The 18724-nt window shown below is 35.6% G+C and overlaps 1 protein-coding gene across 4 annotated transcripts in view; it reads left to right on the top strand.

Moving 5' to 3' along the window:
• The window catches only part of POLQ (DNA polymerase theta), a 157749-nt gene that overhangs the window by 103578 nt on the left and 35447 nt on the right, over positions 1-18724 (top strand). For 3 of the 4 annotated variants that reach the window (XR_006222195.1, XM_042999132.1, XM_007098338.3), the window contains exons 27-29: positions 6027-6151; positions 15236-15389; positions 18157-18272. Coding sequence is in view for 3 of the 4 variants with exons in the window: in XM_042999132.1 (XP_042855066.1) it covers positions 6027-6151; positions 15236-15389; positions 18157-18272 (395 nt within the window). In the remaining variant the exon portion in view is untranslated. Of the gene's footprint in view, positions 1-6026; positions 6152-15235; positions 15390-16864; positions 16939-18156; positions 18273-18724 lie in introns of those variants that run through there. The other variant, XM_042999133.1, reaches the window with a different exon arrangement.

The following is an 18724-nucleotide window of genomic DNA, read 5'->3' as shown; positions in this document are numbered from 1 at the left end:
TCATAAAGCCTTGGAATTGTCCTGTGCTGTAGGTTTAGATAGCTTTAATTCAAAACAGTAAACCATTGATTAAATGTACCAGACACTATGGAAGAACAATTACTGTTATAGAGCAGTTTGAGTATTACCATTTTAAATTATCTTTTCTTTTGGCATTTATTGGGGTACAATTTACATACAGTAAAATTCATTCCTTTTAGATGTGTATTTGTATGAATTCTGACAAATGCACAGAGTTATATAATCTGCATCACAACCAAGATATGGAACCATTACCCTTTCACCCCAGAAAGCTATTTCATAGTCCTTTATAGTCAACCTTGTCCTCAATCCCCAAAAAGAATTTATTCACATATGACATGATCTTGTACATAGAAAATCATATGAATTCTACAAAAACAACTACTAGAACAAATAACTAAATTTAGAAAGGTCCCATCATACAAGGTCAATTTGTAAAATTCAGTTGTATCTTTGTTTATGAGCAATAATTAGTGAATGAAGTAAAAATAAAACCATTTCAATCACATCAAAATACATGAAATAGTTGGGATAAATCTAACAGTATGTGCAAGACTTTATTGAAAACTCTGAAACAATCCTGAGAGAAATTTAAGAATACTTAGATAAATGTGAGGGTTACCATGTTAATTTATTAGAAGGTACAATATTGTTGTGATGACAGTTCTCTATAAATTGTTCTATGGATTCAATTTAGTTCCAATCAAAATTCCATTAGACTTTTGTGTAGAATTTGACAAGCTTATTCTAAATTTATCTGGAAATTCAAAGGGCCTGGAATAATGAGAAAAATTTTGGGAGGAAAAGTATAATGTTGAATACTAACACCCCCTGAGTTCAAAATTTATTATAAAACTAAAATAATCAATACAGGCATAAGTGTAGACATGGAAAACAATGGGTCACAATAAAGTGTTCAGAAATAAACCTATATATATATGGTGGTTTGGTTTTCAATTAGGTTGCCATGGTAATTCAATGTAGGAAAGATGATCTTGTCAACAATTGGTTCTAGAACAACTGAATACTAGTATGGAAAAAAAGTGACTTCAACTTTTATTCCATACTTTATTCAAAAATTAGCTTGATATGGAGCGTAGACTTAAAAGTAAAATTTAAAACTACAAATCTTCAGAAGGAAAAAATAGGGGGAAAATTCTTTGTGACATTGAGGTAGGCAAAGATTTCTTAGGTGATAATTACACTGAATTAACCATAAAAGATAAACATTGATAGACGATACCATTAAGAAAATGTAAGGCATGGTGCCTCGGTGGCTCAGTTGGTTAAGCGTCCGACTTTGGCTCAGGTCATGATCTTGTAGTTCATGGGTTCGAGCCCCATATTGGGCTCTGTGCTGACAGCTCAGAACCTGGAGCCTGCTTCAGATTCTGTCTCTCTCTCTCCCTCTCTCTCTCTCTCTCTCTCTCTCTGCCCCTCCCCAGCTCACACTCTGTCTCTCTCTCTCAAAAATAAATAAACATTAAAAAAAAAATTTTTAAATAATAAAAGAAAATGTAAGGCAAACCACAGAAGAGAAAATATTTGCAGTTCCTATTATCCAACAAAGAACTTGCATCCAGAATATGTAAAAAATTCTTACAACCAATAGTGAGAAAGCAAACAATCCAATAAAATAAAGGCCAAAAGATTTGAAAGACTTTTCTCAAAAGAAAATATATGAATGACAACATCAAATATTATTGTTATTAGTCATCAGGGAAAAGCAAATGAAAACCACAAAGAGACACCATTACAAAAACACTACAATGGCTAAAATTAAAAACACTGTATCCCTTTTACATTGCTGGTAGGATTGTCAAATGGTACAACCACTTTGGAAAACAGTATGGCTCTTTCATAGTTAAACATACAGATAATTATGTGATCCGGCAATTCTACTATTGGGTATTTGCCCAAGAAAAATGAAAACAGCAAGAGAAAGACTGCTATGTGGATGTTATAGCAGTTTTATTCCTAACAACCAAATTGTCTATGAACAGGATTATGGATAAACAAATTTTGGTATATCTCTGCAATGGAATACTATTTAGCAAAAGAAGGCAAATTCAAATAAGAACATACAGTACAATTCAATTTTTATGAATTTTTAAGAATATGAAAAACCAAGATACGGTATCATAAAGCAGATCAATGAGTTTTTTGGCTGATAATGGGGATCTAACTATAAAGGTGATATAAATGTTTCATATCTTGTAGTGTGCATTCATTTGTTAAAATACATCCAATTGTTCACCTAAAGTGCGTTCCTTCTGGGCACATGCACTCCAATGTTTATAGCAGTGCTAGCGACAATAGCCAGTGTGGAAAGAGCCCAACTGTCCACTGACTGATGAATGGATAACGAAGATGTAGTGTGTGTACACACACACACACACACACACACACACACACACACACACTGGAATATTACTCGGTGATCAAAAAGAATTTGCAACAATGTGGATGGAACTAGAGTGTATTATGCTAAGTAAAATTAGTCAAAGAAAGACAAATATCATGACTTCACTCATATGTGGAATTTAAGATACAAAACAGATGAACATATCTGGAAGAGAAGCATATTTGGAAGAGAAGCAAAAATAATATAAAAACAGGGAGAGGGACAAAACATAAGAGACTCTTAAATACAGAGAACAAACAGGGTTGTTGGAGGGGTTTTGGGTTGTGGGGGTGTGCTAAATGGACAAGGGCATTAAGGAGGACACTTGTTGGGATGAGCACTGGGTGTTATATGTAGGTGATGAATCGCTGGATTCTACTCCTGAAATCATTGTTGCACTATATGCTGACTAACTTGGATGTAAATTAAAATAAAATAAAATGAAATAAAATTAATATACAAATTTTAAAAATTAAGTGGGTTCCTTCTACTGTATATAAACTATACCTCAAAATTGATTTTTTTAAATTTTTATTTAAATTTCAGTTGGCTAACACATAGTGTTAGATTAATTTTAGGTGTACAGTACAGCGATTCAACACTTCCATACATCACCCTGTGCTCATCATGGCAAGTGCACTCCTTAATCCCTATCACCTATTTAACCCATCCCTACATTCACCTACCCTCTGGTAACCATTAGTTTGTTCTCTATAGCTAAGTGTCTGCTTCTTGACTTGCCTCTCTCTTTTTTTCCCCTTTGCTTGTTTTTTTTTTTTAAGTAGTTCTTTCCATCTATGAATATTTGAGAGCCTCTGACAGGAGTCAGTTAAGAGAATTTGTACAGGTGCAGTGTCTTCAGTCTTATCCTTTTTTTGCTCTTCACTCAACAATACCATAGTAATTTTTAAAGAGGAAAAGGGGAGAGCCTTACTGCTTTCTGAAATTCTTATGCTGGTGGTTGAATATCACCAACAGCTTCACTTGGCAGGATTTTATCCCTTCCTTTCACCCACAGTCCCCTCAAATGTCTCTCCTGTACCAGCCACACAGCAGAAATCTTCAGATGAGGGGTTTTAGTTAGGAGACATTAATGTTAATTATTTAGGATAAGCAGAGCTGTGAGAAAGCAGAGATTGCATGTATGAATAAAGATCTATCAGCACAGTCTGTATACCTGATTGTGTTTAAAATAGCACGGAGAAAGGATGTTGAGGAGAGAAGACCTCTCTAGCTCAGAAATAGGAATGAACAGTTGGCCTACCTGGAGCAACAAATTCAATCTGGAGATCTGTAAGATGTAATAATGAGCCTATATAGCAGAGGATGAATCCTGGTATAGGGAATATGAATGTGTTTGAAAAGTACACCGTACATATTTTTTTAAATTGTAAGAAGTGAGTCGTGTATATTCCTAATGAAGTTTTTACTATTCTTGTATTGATTTCATTTAGGTCCTATTTTGATTGTAGCTTAGATGCTAACAAGGAGCTATTAGAATGTTTTAAGCCTGGAAGTGATAAGACCAAACAGTAAAAGAGGATTGATTAACACAATCAGAAAGAGCAGAAGAAGCTGATGAAAAGTAGCATGGAATAATCTTAAGATCCTAGGTTTTAGTACCTGCTCTGTTCTGGAGTTTGGTTTCATATTTTTTGTTGGTGATAGAGTTATATTATGTCATTTCTTTCTTTTTTTTTTTTTAATGTTTATTTATTTTGAGACAGTGAGCAAGCGTGGGGGAAGGGCAAAGAGAGAGGGAGAGAGGGAGAATACCAAGCAGGCTTGTGCTGTCAGCGCAGAGCCCAATGCAGGACTCAAACTCACGAACAGTGAGCTCATGACCTGAGCTGAAATCAAGAGTCAAATGCTTAACCAACTGAGCCATCCAGGTGCCCTGATTATGTTAGTTCTTTTTTTTTTTAATTTAATTTTTAATTTTTTTTAAATTTACATCCAAATTAGCATATAGTGCAACAATGATTTCAGGAGTAGTTTCCTTAGTGCCCCTTACCATTTAGCCCATCCCCCCTCCCACAACTCCTCTAGCAACCCTCAGTTTGTTCTCCATAGTTAAGAGTCTCTTCTGTTTTGTCCCCCTCCCTGTTTTTTTTTTTTGTTTCCCTTCCCTTATGTTCATCTGTTTTGTCTCTTAAAATCCTCATATGAGTGAAGTCATATGATTTTTGTCTTTCTCTGACTAATTTCACTTAGCCTAATACCCTGCAGTTCCATCCATGTAGTTGCAAATGGCAAGATTTCATTCTTTTTGATTGCAGAGTAATACTCCATTGTATATAATACCACATTTTCTTACATTTTCTTTATCCATTAATCCATCAATGGACATTTGGGCTCTTTCCATACTTTGGCTATTAGTGATAGTACTGCTATAAACATGGGGGTGCATGTGTCCCTTCAAAACTGCACACCTGCATCCCTTGGATAAATGCCTAGTAGCGCAGTTGCTGGGTTGTAGGGTAGTTCTATTTTTAGTTTTTTGAGGAAACCTCCATACTGTTTTCCAGAGTGGCTGCACCAGCTTGCATTCCCACCAGCAATGCAAAAGAGATCCTCTTTCTCAGCATCCTCGCCAACACCTGTTGTTGCCTGAGTTGTTAATGTTAGCCATTCTGACAGGTGTGAGGTGGTATCTCATTGTGGTTTTGATTTGTATTTCCCTGATGATGAGTGATATTGAGCATTTTTTCATGTGTCAATTGGCCATCTGGATGTCTTCTTTGGAGAAGTGTCTATTCATATCTTTTGCCCATTTCTTCACTGGATTATTTGTTTTTTGGGTGTTGAGTTTGATAAGTTCTTTGTAGATTTTGGATACTAACCCTTTATCTGATAGGTCATTTGCAAATATCTTCTCCCATTCTGTTGGTTGTGTTTTAGTTTTGCTGATTGTTTCCTTCGCTGTGCAGAAGCTTTTTATTTTGATGGGGTCCCAGTAGTTCATTTTTGCTTTTGTTTCCCTTGCCTCTGGAGACATGTTGAGTAAGAAGTTGCTGTGGCCAAGATCAAAGAGGTTTTTTCCCGATTTCTCCTTGAGGATTTTGATGGCTTCCTGTTTTACATTTAGGTCTTACATCCATTTTGAGTTTATTTTTTTGTCTGGTTTAAGAAAGTGGTCCAGGATCATTCTTCTTCATGTCCCTGTCCAGTTTTCCCAGCACCACTTGCTGAAGAGACTGTCTTTATTCCGTTGGATATTCTTTCCTGCTTTGTCAAAGATTAGTTGGCCATATGTTTGTGGGTCCATTGCTGGGTTCTCTATTCTGTTCCATTGATCTGAGTGTCTGTTGTTGTGCCAGTACCATATTGTCTCGATGATTCCAGCTTTGTAGTATAGCTTGAAGTCTGGGATTGTGATGCCTCCTGCTTTGGGTTTCTTGATTATGTTAGTTCTAAAGTCATTTTGTTCCTAACTTTCTGAGTCTACAAAAAGTGAATGAAAGTTTATATGCAAAGATTTGATGATGTGATATAGTGTTAAGAATCATGGTAGGGTTTTGGTATATTTCATTATATTGAAGCTAGTGAATGAGATTAAGAATGGACTTTGGTTATAATTATTTTTGTATTTTCTTTGTAGGGATTAATCATTTCATGAGAGAGACAGTGAAGAATTGTAAAAGAGATGGATTTGTTCAGACCATTTTGGGAAGACGTAGATATTTACCAGGAATCAACGACAACAACCCTTATCATAAAGCTCACGTATGTTGAGATTTCTCTGGATTTTTAACTTAATATTGTAATGACGTATACTTTTCAACCAAGACTAAACACTGCTAATTTTCCTTTTAGGAATCAGTAGCCTATTAATTGGATCTTCTGTCTCACTAAGGACTTTGAAATAATGGCACATGCCAGTATTTGCTGAATGTAGTCCTTAGAGACCAATGTAAATATGAGTTCACTTAATAATACTTCAAATACTTTAAAGACGTTCTGTTTCAGTAAGCCAGTTATTTTTTTAGTTTTGCTAATAAATTATAAATGTAATTCTTACATTTGCTAATTGTTCTTTGTTTCAGATATTGTATACCAATTTGTCATATCACACAAAGTTTCCGATTTTTTCAGATTAGCCCATCATTAAATTGTGGTTCATTCATTTTTGGCTCATTCTACTTGTTTATTTTTTTATTTTCTTGAGAGAGAGAGAGTGATAGCACACATGCACACATGCAGTGAAGAGGCAGAGGGAGAGGGAGAGATTGAATCTTAAGCAGGTTCCATGCCTAGCGGGAAGCCCCATCATGCCCTGAGCAGAAATTAAGTTAGACACTTAACCGATTGAGCCACCCAGGCTCCCCTTGTTTATTTAATAACACTGGCTCACCCAAAGTTATTAGGATATTCAAAATATTGAAAAAGGCTATATTTAACACCATTTAAAATATTTATTGATGGTATTTACTAAAATTATGATTTAAAGTCTCTGAAATCTTTGGGACCCACAAAAGTATTCTATGCATCTGAACATTTAAATTTCTATTATAGTCCACATCTTCCTATTTCAACTGGTTATATTTTATCTTCTCCAATACTTCTGCATGTCAGTGCCCACTATACATTGTATGTAATGAAAATACCCAGCCCCCCCACAGTGCTAGACTTCTGTCTGGAGCTAGAAACCTTCAGAGCACTAATGTTCTTAAGGACCGTGGAAGAATAGATGGCTTTTTGTTACTTCTTCACTCTGTAGCCTACCATATACACAGACATCAAACATTTATCAGGCTTTTACCATCTCTCTAAATGAGTTGTCCCTTAGGAGTAGATAATTTTCTACTGGTCAGATGGAGCCAGCTAGTGGAAGGCTTTAATGGCAGGCTGAAAATTTTAGACTTGATCTAAGAGGAGTTATATTTCTTGGGATTTACATGATTAAAAATGGAGGATAGATTTATTGATGTAAATAAACCATACAAGTTTTTGAAAACTAATATTTTTGTACCTAAAGATGTGAGGGTAAGACTTTACATGCCAAATCCTTAGGAGTTAAAGTTCTAACTGATTCATTATGTTGTTGCTGAGAAAAAAGAAAATTCCAACCCTCAGAATTACGAATAGATATAACCAGATTTAATTTTTGGTTTGCTTTGGTTTGGCTTCACTTTTTGTTTAAAATTTTATTGTATTGAAAAATATACATAGAGAAAGTACAGGAAACAAATGTAAATTTTAGTAAATTATCACAGAACTACACCTGTGTAACTACCACTCAAGTCAAATAGAATATTGTCAGCACCTTAGAAGGTCCCTTGATGACTCCTACTCACTACCCACTGCTTCCTAGAAATAATCACTATTATAATCTAGCCCTATAGTTTTATATATTTTTGATCTCTATGTACATCATATGTATGTATTCTTCTGCCTATAGCTTCTTTCACTCAAAACTGCATAGACGAGTCATTCATGTCGTCTTACATAAAGGTAGCTGTTTTACTTTATGATAGTATGTTTATGATTATACCACAGTTTATCCATTTTTCCATTGATGGGAATTTAGGTTTCCAGTTTGGAGTTATTATGGATGTTGCTGATTTGAAAATTCTTGTCCAATGTTCTTGGTGCACATATGTTTCAATTTATGTTTGGTAAAGAACTAGTCTTAGAATTGCTGCTTATCTTCAACTTTAGTAGATAAAGCCAAATTGTTTTTGATGGTGGTTGCAGCAATCTGTCCTCCTTTCAGAAGTGTGTGCAAGTTCTCACTGCTCTGTGTTCTTACCAACATTTGCTATTAAGGTGATATAATTTTAGCTATTCTGTTGGGTTTAAGGTAGTATCTTGTAGTTTTACTTTGCATTTCCTTGAATATTAATGAGGTAAGTAACTTAACAAATATTTATTAGCCATTACTTAATTCTTTCTTGGAAAAGTGGTTTTTCAAGTCTTCTTTTTCATTTTTTTTTTATTGTTGAGTTGTCTGTCTTTTTCTTATATGTAGGAAAGACATATTGATTACATGTTGGGAAAATAGTCTCTTCCACACTGTATCTTGCCTTTTCATTCTTACTAGTAACTTTAGATGAGGAGAGGGTAATAATTTGGATTAGCCTTTAAATTTTAATTGAGAAATAACATGTGTAGTAAAGGGTACAAATCTTAACATGTAAAGTTTTACATGTTTATACACATATAACCACCATCCTGTCATGATATGGAACTTTTCCAACACCCTAGAAGGCTTCTTTATGTTCCCTCCAAATCAGTACTATCCACCTCCCACCCCAGCACACACATAAAACTATAGGTTAGTTTTGTATGAACTTGATTTTTATTTAAATGCAATCGTACCATATGTACTCTTGGATCTGACTTTTTTCATTCAAATATAGGTCTGTGAGATTCATGAGTTTCATGTGCAGCTATAGTTCATGTCTTTATTTAGCTGACATAGTAGAAACATACCAACAATTTATCCATTCTAACATTTCATTTCTCCATTGGCAGACATTTGGACTCTTTCCAGGTTTTGCTTATCATTAATAAAGCTGCTATGAACATTCTCACATATGTCTTTTGGTGAACATATGTACCTAATTTCATTACTTTTAGAGTGGAACTGGTGAGTCATAGATTAAGCACGTTTATACTTTAGTATATACTGCCTAACAGTTTTACAGAGCAGTTATCCCCATTAACATTGCCACCAGCTCTGTTTATCTACATTCTTGCCTTGGTTGATATCACTGGTCTTTTTAATTTTAGCTATTCTGGTAACTGTGTAATGGTACCTCATTGTGCTTTCAATTTGCCTTTTTCTGATGACTAATGATGTTTAGCTCCTTTTTTGTTTATGGCTATTTGGATGTCTTCTTTTGTGGAGGGTCTGTTTAAATCTTTTGTCTTTGTTTGTTTATTTGTTTTGAATTGTCTCTCTTTTAACTGATTTATGAGAGTCCTTTATATATTCCAGATATGAGCCCTTTGGTTACATGGACTTATCAGTCTTTTATATTATTATAGTGCTTTCCTTGATCTGTTTAAGAAAGCTTTCACTACCCCAATGTCAAGATAATTTTCACTAGGAATTTTTGGTTTTGCCATATACATTTATATCTACAATCAACCAGAAATTGGTTTTGATGTATTATGAGAGACTGAGGGTCAAGGTCTTCCATCTCCCCTCACCTCAAGGATATACAGTTGTCCCTAACTATTTATTGGAAAAACGGAGCTTTCCCCCTACTGTTCTTCAGTGCCACCTTTGCCACAAATGAAATTTCTATATATGGATGTGTCTGTTTTTGGACACATTATTTTTGTCTGTTGTATTTATTCATCCTTTAGACAGTGCCACACCGTCTTAGTGATGCAGCTTTGCCTTTTCTTGGTTCTCTGCATTTCCATATAACTTGCACAAGCAGCTTGTAAATTTCTATATAAACACAAAATCCTGTTGGGACTTTTTTGAGATTGCCTCAAGTTCATAGATCAAGATGAGCTTGATGGATATATTTATACACTTCAGTTTTCCAGCCCATGAACATGATATATCTGTCCATTTATTTAGGTCTGTAGTTTTTAAATTCTCTCAATGTATAATTTGGGGGAATTAGATTTATCTAGGTATTTGAAAATTTTTGATGCTGTTGCAAGTTGTATCTATTTTTGCTCTTTTCCTTCCTTTTTTACATTTTCTAAGCCTTTGTTGCTGGTACATAGAAATAGTTGTTTTTATTGTTGTTCTTTTGTCTAGAAGCCTTGCAAATATTGTAATTACTAATTCTAATAATTTATCTGTAGATACTTTTAGAAACTCTATCTTCCCAATTATTATCTGCAAAGTAGTTTTTATAACTACTTTTCTAAACTTTGTTCCTTTTATTACTTTTGTTTGACTTATAAGCCAGGACAGTGTTGAATACAAGTAGTGATAGTGAGCATCTTTACCTCTTTTCTGATCTCAGAGGGGAATTTTAAACATTCACTGCTATGTAGAACTTTCCTTTAGGTTTATTAGTGCCTTTGTCAGATAAAGTAAGCTCCCTTATATATTTGCGTGCAGGGCATAGAGGTTCTGTCATACCTGCTCACTTCTGCTCTTGTAGTGCAAATACAGTCATAGACAATACATAAATGGGTGACTGTGTGGTTGTGTTCCAATAAAACTTTATTTACAGAAGTAGAAGCTAGGCCACATTTTGCCTGCAGGCTGTAGTTTGCTCAGCCCTGGTCTAACTGTCTTTGATGTAATCTGCCTTTCTTCTCTAGGCTGATTTCCATACAATATTTTTCTTTCTGTCTGGTTTACAGTAGATTTTCTGTGATATACCTAAATTGCGTGTGTGTTTTTAATTTACATGTTTCTCTGTGGATATGTGTGTTTGATTGATCCATTAAGAGTGTTAGGACTTTTTCAATCTGTGGCTTGATATCTTTTGTTGATTTTAGAAGACTTTTAGTCATTTCTTCTTTAATTATTGCTTCATTACATTCTCTCCTCTCTTTCTGGGACTCCTATTATAAAAATTTTAAACCTTTTTTAAAAATTCCTCATGTTTCATTTCCTCTGTTTGGCTCTTTCCATGTTTATATTTCATCATGCTTAATTCTGGATTTTTTCTTCAAACTTATCTTTCAATTTACTGATTTTCCTCTTCAATTTGCTATTGAACCCAACTATTAAGCTTTTCTATTCAAAGTGATATAGAACTTTTCCACAACTCCATAAGGCTTCTTTATCCTCCCTCCACATCAATACCATCCCCCTCCCCCTACCCTTCCATACACACACACCCAACTACAGGGAAGGTACTATTTAAGTGCTTTAAAGTTCTGGTTTTTTTTTCCTGGCTCAGATTGATTTTTTTTTTTAGTTGGAGTATAATTAATATATAGTATTATATTAGTCTCAGGTGTATGATATAATGATTCAACAATTCTATGCATTTCTCAGTGCTCATCAACCTAAGTGTACTCTTAATCCCCTTTATGTATTTCATCCTCACACCCTCCCCTCTGCCCCTGGCAACCACCAGTTTGTTCTGATTTTTCTTTGTTTTGTTTCTTAAATTCCACATATGGGTAAAATCATACAGTATTTGTCTTTCTCTGATTCACTTATTTCACCTTGTATTATACCCTCTAGGTCCATCTATGTTGTTGCAAATGGCAAGATTTCATTCTTCTTTTTTATGGCTAAGTGATATTCTATTGTATACATTACCACATCTTCTTTATCCATTCAACTATGGATGGACACTTGGATTGCTTCCATATGTCGGCTATTGTAAATAATCCTGCAATAAACATAAGGGTCCATACATCTTTTTGAATTAGTGTTTTTGTTTTTGTTTGGTAAATACCCAGTAGTGGAATTACTGGATTATATGGTAGTTCAATTTTTAGTTGTTTTGAGGAATCTCCATACTCTTTTCCACAGTGGCTGCACTATTTTGCATTCCCACCAACAGTGCATGAGGATTCCTTTTTCTCCACATTCTCAGCAATGCTTGTTCTTGTCTTTTTGACAAAATGCAACATCAATTCATAATAAAAACTGTCAACAAAGTGGATTTAGAGGGAACTTACCTCAGCATAATAAAAACCATGTGTGGAAAAAACCCACAGCTAGCATCATACTCAATGGTGGAAAAACTGAGAACTTTTCCTCTAAGATTAGGAACAAAACAAGGATGCCCACTGTCACCGCTTTTATTCAACATAGTACTAGAAGTCTTAGCCACAGCAATCAGACAAGAAAAAGAAATAAAAGTCATCCAAATTGGTAAGGAAGAAGTAAAACTTATTTGCAGATCACATGATACTGTATATAGAAAACTATAAAGACTCCACCAAAAAAGTACTGGAACTGTTAAATGAATTCAGTGAAGTCACAAGATACAAAACTAATTTACAGCAATCTGTTGCATTTCAATACACTAACAATGAAGTAATACAAAGAGAAATTAAGGAAATAATCCCATTTACAACTACACTAAAAATAATAAAATACCTAAAAATAAACTAAACCAAGGAGATGAAAGACCTTTACTCTGAAAATTATAAAATGTTGATGAAAGAAATTGAAGATGACACAAATGGAAAGATATTTCATGCTCATGGATTGTAAGAACAGATATTGTTAAAATGTCCATACGACTCAAAGCATCTACAGATCAATGCAATCCCTGTCAAAATATTAATAGCATTTTTCACAGATCTAAACAATCCTAAAATTTGTGTGGAACCACAAAAGACCCCACATAGCTAAAGCAATCTTGCAAAAGAAGAACCAAGCTGGAAGTATCACAATCCCAGATTTCAAGATAATACTTCAAAGCTGTAGTAAGTTCTGTTATTTTTATTTTTCAGTTATAGAGTTTCCATTCTGCTCTTATTTTATGGTATTTGACTTTTTGCTGAAATATTCCATTTCATCTTTTATTTTCTTGAATATATTTTACTTTGCTTTATAGTCTAATAAATTTGATAATAGTTTATAGTATAATTAAAGCCTTGAACTTATATCCCTGTAGTCTGTTCCTATTGCCCTTTGTTTTTCTTAGTTTTCTACAAAAATAGTTATATTGTCTCAACTCCTTTTTGTCCTGGTGACTTTTTATTGAGTGTCAAATGTTGTTTATGAATGACTGTGGGTATAATTTGAAGCTTGTATGATAATGTTACCTTTATTCAGAAGATTTATATTTGCTTTTGGCAGGAGATTAGAATGACCAACAATATAGGGTTACTTTGATCTAATTTCAGGAATAGAAATGATTTGAAGCAAGGATGTTAAGACCAGACTATTTCTAATTTATCTTTTTCTTAGGGTGTTAGTTTTGGAGTGGCAAGTTGATGGTTTACTAGCCCTCCTACTTCATGACCCTTGTTTGTTCCCCAGACCCCTCAAAACCATTAAGCTCTGCTCAAAGATTCTTTCAGCTGCCTTTTCTGGAACCTGTTGATGCCCCTGAGAGAAATGGTGGCCTCCAACGCCAGGGTTTTCTTTCTCTCTTAGCTCTCTAGGTTCTATAATTTTTCATTTCCTTTTTAATCATCTGATTCAAATAGGTGTTCTCCATGCAGCTTTTCTGGTTGTTATTAGTGGGAGGGTTTGTCCTAATGGACTAATCTCCTATTACCAGAAACCTATATTTTTTATGTACATGAAAAAACCTTGGTCATGAGGGGAATGAGATTGTAAGACACAAAGCCAAAGACTGCCAAGTTTTTTTTTTTATTTTAGAAGAGAATCAGGGAAGTATAATATCATGAGAGTGAATTATATATCTTAGTTTTATTTTTATGCTTGCTTATGTCACAGTAAAAACCACCCAAAAATTTCAATGGCTTATAATAAGAAGCTTTATTTTTAATTCACGCTAGACTTAAGCTCTTGGTTGACTGTGACTTTACTCCATATTTTCTTCATTCTGGAATTCAGAATGAAGGAAAAGTCTCTGGGATAAGCCTTTTTTGTGTGTGTGTGACAATGTTGGGTAGCTCTTAAAACTTCTTAGATGGGGCTTATGTCAATTTTAGTCACATTTCATTCAGCAAAATAAATCAAGGTCAACAGTTTAGAGTGAACAACACTTGAAATTATATGGCATTGGGTGGGGCAGCAAGTAATAGCAACAATAACACAGTCCACTACACAGAGGAGAGGAGTCAGTAGAACTCTGAAATTTAATCATTCTTAAAACAATGACAACTGAATGGGTTTAGAGTGGATTTGTCAGCGTCTGATGAAAAAATAATTTAAAAAAATGTTTATGAACACCTGGGTGGCTCAATTGGTTGAGCATCTGATTTCGGCTCAGGTCATGATCTCGTGGCTCATGAGCTCAAGCCCTGAATTGGTCTTGCTGCTGTCAGCTCAGAACCTGCTTCAGATCCTCTGTTGCCCCCTCTCTCTGGCCCTCCCCTACTCATGCTGTCTCTCAAAAATGAATAAACATTAAAAAAAAAGTCTATCTCTTTAATAGGTATTAACTATACTAGGAGTTGGTTGTAGTCCAGGTAACAGGGAACTAGAGAATACATCTCAAGTTACATAGATCCGTCCAGTGTGTAGACCCTTCCCACTTTCTGAGACCTTTTGGGACAGTAGGCATGGTATTCATGGATAGGTTCTACTTTGGATATTAAACCAGATGTCCATCCCTGCTGCCTTAGGATCATCACTTTTAGCAGCTGTGGTAGCAAGAGTTTTGGGTAAATTCTAACTTAATATCTAGGAATCTAGGGTCTGCATTTTTACTAGCAGCTAATGATTAGCTCCAGCAGCTCATTAAAAAGCTCTGATTCATACCAGAGGGCTCCTGACCTGCTGGGGCCAAACCCTACATAGGACCAACAAACCACTGATATGGGGAATGTGCTTGGAACATTCTAACTCACATCACAAAGAATGTATTCTACTTATATCTGTTTAAGATTAAGAGGAGTTACTTTTCAAGGAATAGGTCTTTTAGAATGAACAGCTAGAACATTGATGATATATGTTTATAAAATAATTTTGAGTTGCTAAATACATTTTAAGTGTAATGCAGTTTTTGATCCTGAGTGTTGAAGATTTCTAAACTGAAGCCATCTGACCTTCTTCTGTTTAGTCTGTTCTCATGGGGACGATAGCCCAGAATCTAGAGCCCTGGGTCATTCTAGTTGCTATTCTCAAGATGCAGTTTAATAGTTGATGTCTTGGGTCACATCTTGGTCTAGATTTCCAGTCTGGTTACAGAGGTGAGCACTGATCTGTGGACACTGAAAGCAGGTATGAAACAATGTTGATGTATCTAATGGAGCACCTGTTATTGTTACTGTTTTTCATAGGCTGAGCGTCAGGCCATCAACACAACAGTCCAAGGTTCAGCAGCTGATATCGTCAAAATAGCCACAGTTAACATTCAGAAGCAATTAGAGACCTTGCACTCAACCTTCAAATCCCATGGTCATCGGGAGGGTATGCTCCAAAGTGACAGAACAGGTTTGTTCACAAACAAGGACCCTGCTGTAACATTAAGATTAACGGTATCAGAAAAGACAAAGGGAAGTATTTTTATATATTAATTCTCAGCATTTTTCATACATTTTGATCTCATGATGTTTTTACACTCTTAGAATTACTAAGGGTCCCAAAGAACTTTATGTAGGTTATATATAGTAATATTTACCATATTAGAAATTTTAACAGGGAATTCAAAAACATATATTAATGTTTAAAAATAATAACAAATAATAAACTCACTACATGTTAGCATAAGTAATATATTTTCATAGAAACAACTACTGTTCTTTTGTTTTAGAACAAAAGAAAATTGGTGATATTTATGTTTCTGCAAGTCTCTTTAATGTCTGGCTTAAGAGAAGACATTTGGATTTCTGCATTAGATTCAGACATTTGGATTTGTTGCAATCTCACCTGCCCTGTAACCTCTGGAAAACCCTCTATAGTCTTGGGTGATAATGTCCCAGTTTGTGGGAGACGGATGGGTTTCCTAGGATATGGGACTTTTAGTGGTAAATCCAGGATAACTGGTCCCTTTGTTGTACTTATGAGAGAAGGAGGCTGGAAAAGGAAAATAACCTGAGTGTTATTATGAAAATAGTTTTGGCTTTGCAGATACTTTGAAGGTGTCTTAGGGATCCTCTTGTCCTTAGATAACACCTTAAGAATATGTTGATTTTCCAATTCATCACCTTCCATGTTCTTTCTCAAGTCTGGGAATATATTCTGAGCTGACTTCCTTATCACAACATTTCTTTGCCAGTATTGTTGTCTCTTCTTGTTCTTATTTTCCTAAGTTCTCTCCTTGTTGCTTGGATAGATTATTTCTTATTCTAACAAGTAGATTCCTTTCTCTGTTTGTCCCATGTCCATACTTTTGCTTTAAATACTATTTCAGTGTGATTGAGATTACCAAACCATGACTGCAGCCAAGTTTTAAATTTTCCTGGGAAGAATTTAAGGTTTTGGGCATAAAGGAGAAGAATCAGTTCTATTGGAGATGGGGCAGAAAATGTGAGATCAGCTGTTGAGGATGGAATTTGCTGTTTCTAGGAGAGACATACAAATATGTTATAGAGAACAATATAGTCAGTTACACAGATAATAAAGATGTTTATTTCTACATACAAAAAATACATAGATATAAAGACTTGCCTACCAAATGCGGATTGTTAATTTTATTGTCTTCTCTCTCCTCCATATATCTAAGGCTACTCGTTCAACATTTTGTGTGTGGGAGTCAATGTGCACACATACTGCACACACACACCACACACACATTCTCTCTGTCTTTAAAGAGAGAATATATGATCAAACTTATTTAGGGAATAACACTGTACTATGTGCTTTAGAGGATTTGGAAGTAAAAGTTATCAACCTCTTTACATTTAAAATCTAAAGAAAAGAAGGGAAGATATGATTCCTGACTGAAATATTTCTGTAACTCTTCACAGCAGAGTGATGCAGTATCTGAATGAGGATATAGACAAGAACAACAGCCTTTAGAGTGGGTGGAAAGCAATGTGGGTATGTCCCTGAGGATATATCCTGATGCCATGCTGGGTTAAAAGTAGTGGTAGGTTAGTGGGATCAAAGGGAGCTGAACCTGAGGAAGCAGACCACACCAGGAACAGGGAGATCGTAGCATTCAGAGTCAGAAGCCAAATAACTAGGAGAAATCAAGAGAAGGAAGGTATGGTGACTGGAAAGCAGAAAAGCATCCTGACAACCAGTGATGTGAGATAAGTGGGCCCGGTGGGGCAGAGCAGATTTCAGTTAGATGCACAGCCTTGCAGCCCTGATATGGAAGCATCTTGCCACAGCCTCATCTACCTTTGTTCTCTTACCCTCTAAGAGCCACCTGTGAGAAAACTTGGGCTGCAGACAGTGACAGCTAAAGAATCCTCTCTGAGAGAAGCACGAGATATGAGGAAGATAGTGTTTGTGCTGCCTAGAAGGATCAGTAGGAAATTGGGGTGGCAGAAAGGAAGGACTGCTGTGAGCTATGGGCAAATGATTAAAGGCAGTTACTCTAAAGGTATTATTGTGGGACCTTATCTTAGTGATCACTGGGACATTATTTGTACCACCAGGCTCAGCTTGTTAGGAAATAGTAACTGAGTCTGATATAGTGGAGTTACAGGTTCTTTTGAGAGTCTACTGAAAGACCATCTCCACAGAAAAATGTACAGGTATAGACTTACATATAACTTCAAGGGATTCATACAGTCTCTGAAGTCCTCATCTGAACCCTAGGTTTAGAATTACTTGTCTACAGTGTTTGGTCCAGTTGGGAAAGCACCAGTTCTACCACAGTGACACTTCTGGCCATAAAAATGTGGCAGCAAATGTTCTTCTTATAATACACTACCTAATGACAATACCAGTTCACTTTCCTGGAGCATGGATCAGGGCCCATACTACTCTGGTGCTATTACCAGGGTGCCATGGAAAGTGAAGATGTAGGTTGTTTTATAAGAAATAAATTAGATGGCATTTGGAGCAGAGTTCTTCAAACTCCATTTACTGACTGTTAGATTCCTCCTTTATGGGAGGAAGTTGATGGAGATTTGAGTTTACCTGATAGGTCAGCAGTCAGCAAGTAGATATTTTCCTAATAGTTCTAAATCTCATGTGTTTTAATCTCTTGATTAAAAATTCCCAGAGTTTCTCAAAATCCGTAAAAAATGATTCTTTTATGGTACAGTGACACGCTGATCAGTTTTATCCCTTTTTTGTGGCACAGGATTGTTACCAAAAAGAAAACTGCAAGGGATGTTCTGTCCGATCAGAGGAGGCTTCTTCATCCTTCAACTCCATGATGAGCTCTTATATGAAGTGGCAGAAGAGGATGTTGTTCAGGTATTTTTGCAGTGTTTGTGTCCATTTCACAGAATGCTAAGATGCTGTAGATCAGGTTAAGATGCATGAGATTTCTGGAATCCTTCCTTAGTCCCAGGACGGGACTATATATATAGCTATATAAATGTTGAGTCCTACAGGGCTGAGAAAGAGCTAAGAGTGCTCGGTTTCATACTCCTATTTATTTTTATTTTTATTTTTATTTATTTAATTTGAGAGAGAGTATGTGTGTGAGAGGGGGAGAGGAGCAGGGGTGAAGAGAGAGAGAGAGAGGGAGGGAGAGAGAGAATGAATCTTAAGCAAGCTCCATGCTTAACACAGAGCTCGACCTGAGCTGAAATCAAGAGTCAGATGCTCAACTGACTGAGCCACCAGGTGCCCTTCATACTCCTTTTAAAAGAAACTTGATGCAGGGCTGTTTTTCTTTGGGAGAAGTTAGATGAGAGTTTGGA

The sequence above is a fragment of the Panthera tigris genome, chromosome C2, assembly GCF_018350195.1.
Source record: "Panthera tigris isolate Pti1 chromosome C2, P.tigris_Pti1_mat1.1, whole genome shotgun sequence".
Classification (NCBI taxonomy): Eukaryota; Metazoa; Chordata; class Mammalia; order Carnivora; family Felidae; genus Panthera; species Panthera tigris.
The sequence above is the reverse complement of the archived record's forward strand: the minus strand, read 5'-3'. Positions and strand labels throughout refer to the sequence as shown.